Below are 1,330 nucleotides of genomic sequence, written 5' to 3'. Positions count from 1 at the left end.
TAAGTGTGTTTGATCTCCAAAATTTAACCTTATTATCCAAATACAAAAAGAAACGACACATTTTCAAAATTTCATGTGCCTTGCAAATTCACACGTTAAAAAAAAAGAGTACATTTTAAAAATTCAAGTAAACAATAAAGATATCCCAAATACCCATAACAGATGCACATGACCAAGTTCCCCATTTGTATCCAAATACCAAATCTTTCGGATCACAATATTCGCATCTTGTTCGGGTACGGTTCGAACTCCGACCCGTTAAGGCCCCTATAGTTCGAAGTTTTGGCGGAGCGAAAATAAAAGGGAGGAAGAAAAAAAAAGGGGGAAAAAGAAAGAAAAGAAGAGATCAATAAAGGGAGAAAATTATTGGATCCATTTGTTTGCGGAGAATCCGATGGCGATGAATGAGAAGAAGAGGAGGAAGATAAAGGGCATCATCAGCGAAGACGACACCATTACGCTCCTTCAAAGGTCTCTCTGTTCTTGGTTTCGCCTTTAAAATTATGGCTTAGGTTTAAAGTTTGATTTTTTTGAGTTGAAATGCTTGATTTTGATATAAAACCCTAAAATTGGTGAGATTAGGTTGGAATATGGGTTAAATTTGAGAAATTAGGGTTTATATTGGGGTTTGTGCATAATTTGGTACTTGGGCATCAGTCCTTTCTTCAAAATTAGGATGTTTAAATGTAAAGAGTCCAAACACATAAATGTGTTTAGGATTTGTTGGTTATTTTCATTTCTTTGTTGTGCGCGACTTAAGTAGTTTTATTTGTTTTCAGTTCTTGAAAAACGTCTGAGTCTTGCTCAATGTGATTTGGGTTATTTGCACCTAAATACCCCAAAACAAAGGTTACGCCTTCTTCAAGATACCTGGAAGAAGACTTTTTCAAAACAGACCCATTCCCATTTTTTTTTATTTACCAAAACCGACCCGATTTTGTAATTAGCAGCTTAATCACCATCCTAAACAGTCGGGTTGCCAACCCTGACTATTTAGGAAGGTGTTAAACCCTAATTAGAAGCCTTAAACCCTAAAAATTAATATCCTAAATAGTCGGTGTTGCCAACCCCGACTGTTTAGGAAGGTAATTAAGTAGCTAATTACAAAATCGGGTCGGTTTTGGTAAATAAAAAAAAGGGTCGGTTTTTAAAAAAAAAGGGGAATGGGTCTGTTTTGAAAAATTCTTCATACCTGGAAGGTTCTGGCCCAAAAAAAACCCCAAAGTACAATTTAAAAAAATAAATAAAAAATAAAAAGAAAAATCATAACCCCGTTAATCATATTAGAACATCAGACTTCAACTTCTTTTTTTACTTTTGGGTATATAGG

General features: G+C 34.8%; 1 protein-coding gene across 1 annotated transcript in view; it reads left to right on the top strand.

Moving 5' to 3' along the window:
* Positions 317 to 1,330, top strand: part of LOC109836532 — a 7,513-nt gene continuing 6,499 nt past the window's right edge. The window contains exon 1 of the mRNA XM_020404443.1: positions 317 to 471. Coding sequence (XP_020260032.1) covers positions 395 to 471 — 77 coding nt within the window. The 5' untranslated portion in view covers positions 317 to 394. The remainder of the gene's footprint in view (positions 472 to 1,330) is intronic.

This window comes from Asparagus officinalis, chromosome 4 (genome assembly GCF_001876935.1).
Source record: "Asparagus officinalis chromosome 4, Aspof.V1, whole genome shotgun sequence".
NCBI lineage: Eukaryota > Viridiplantae > Streptophyta > Magnoliopsida > Asparagales > Asparagaceae > Asparagus > Asparagus officinalis.
This window is presented reverse-complemented; position numbering and strand designations above follow the sequence as displayed.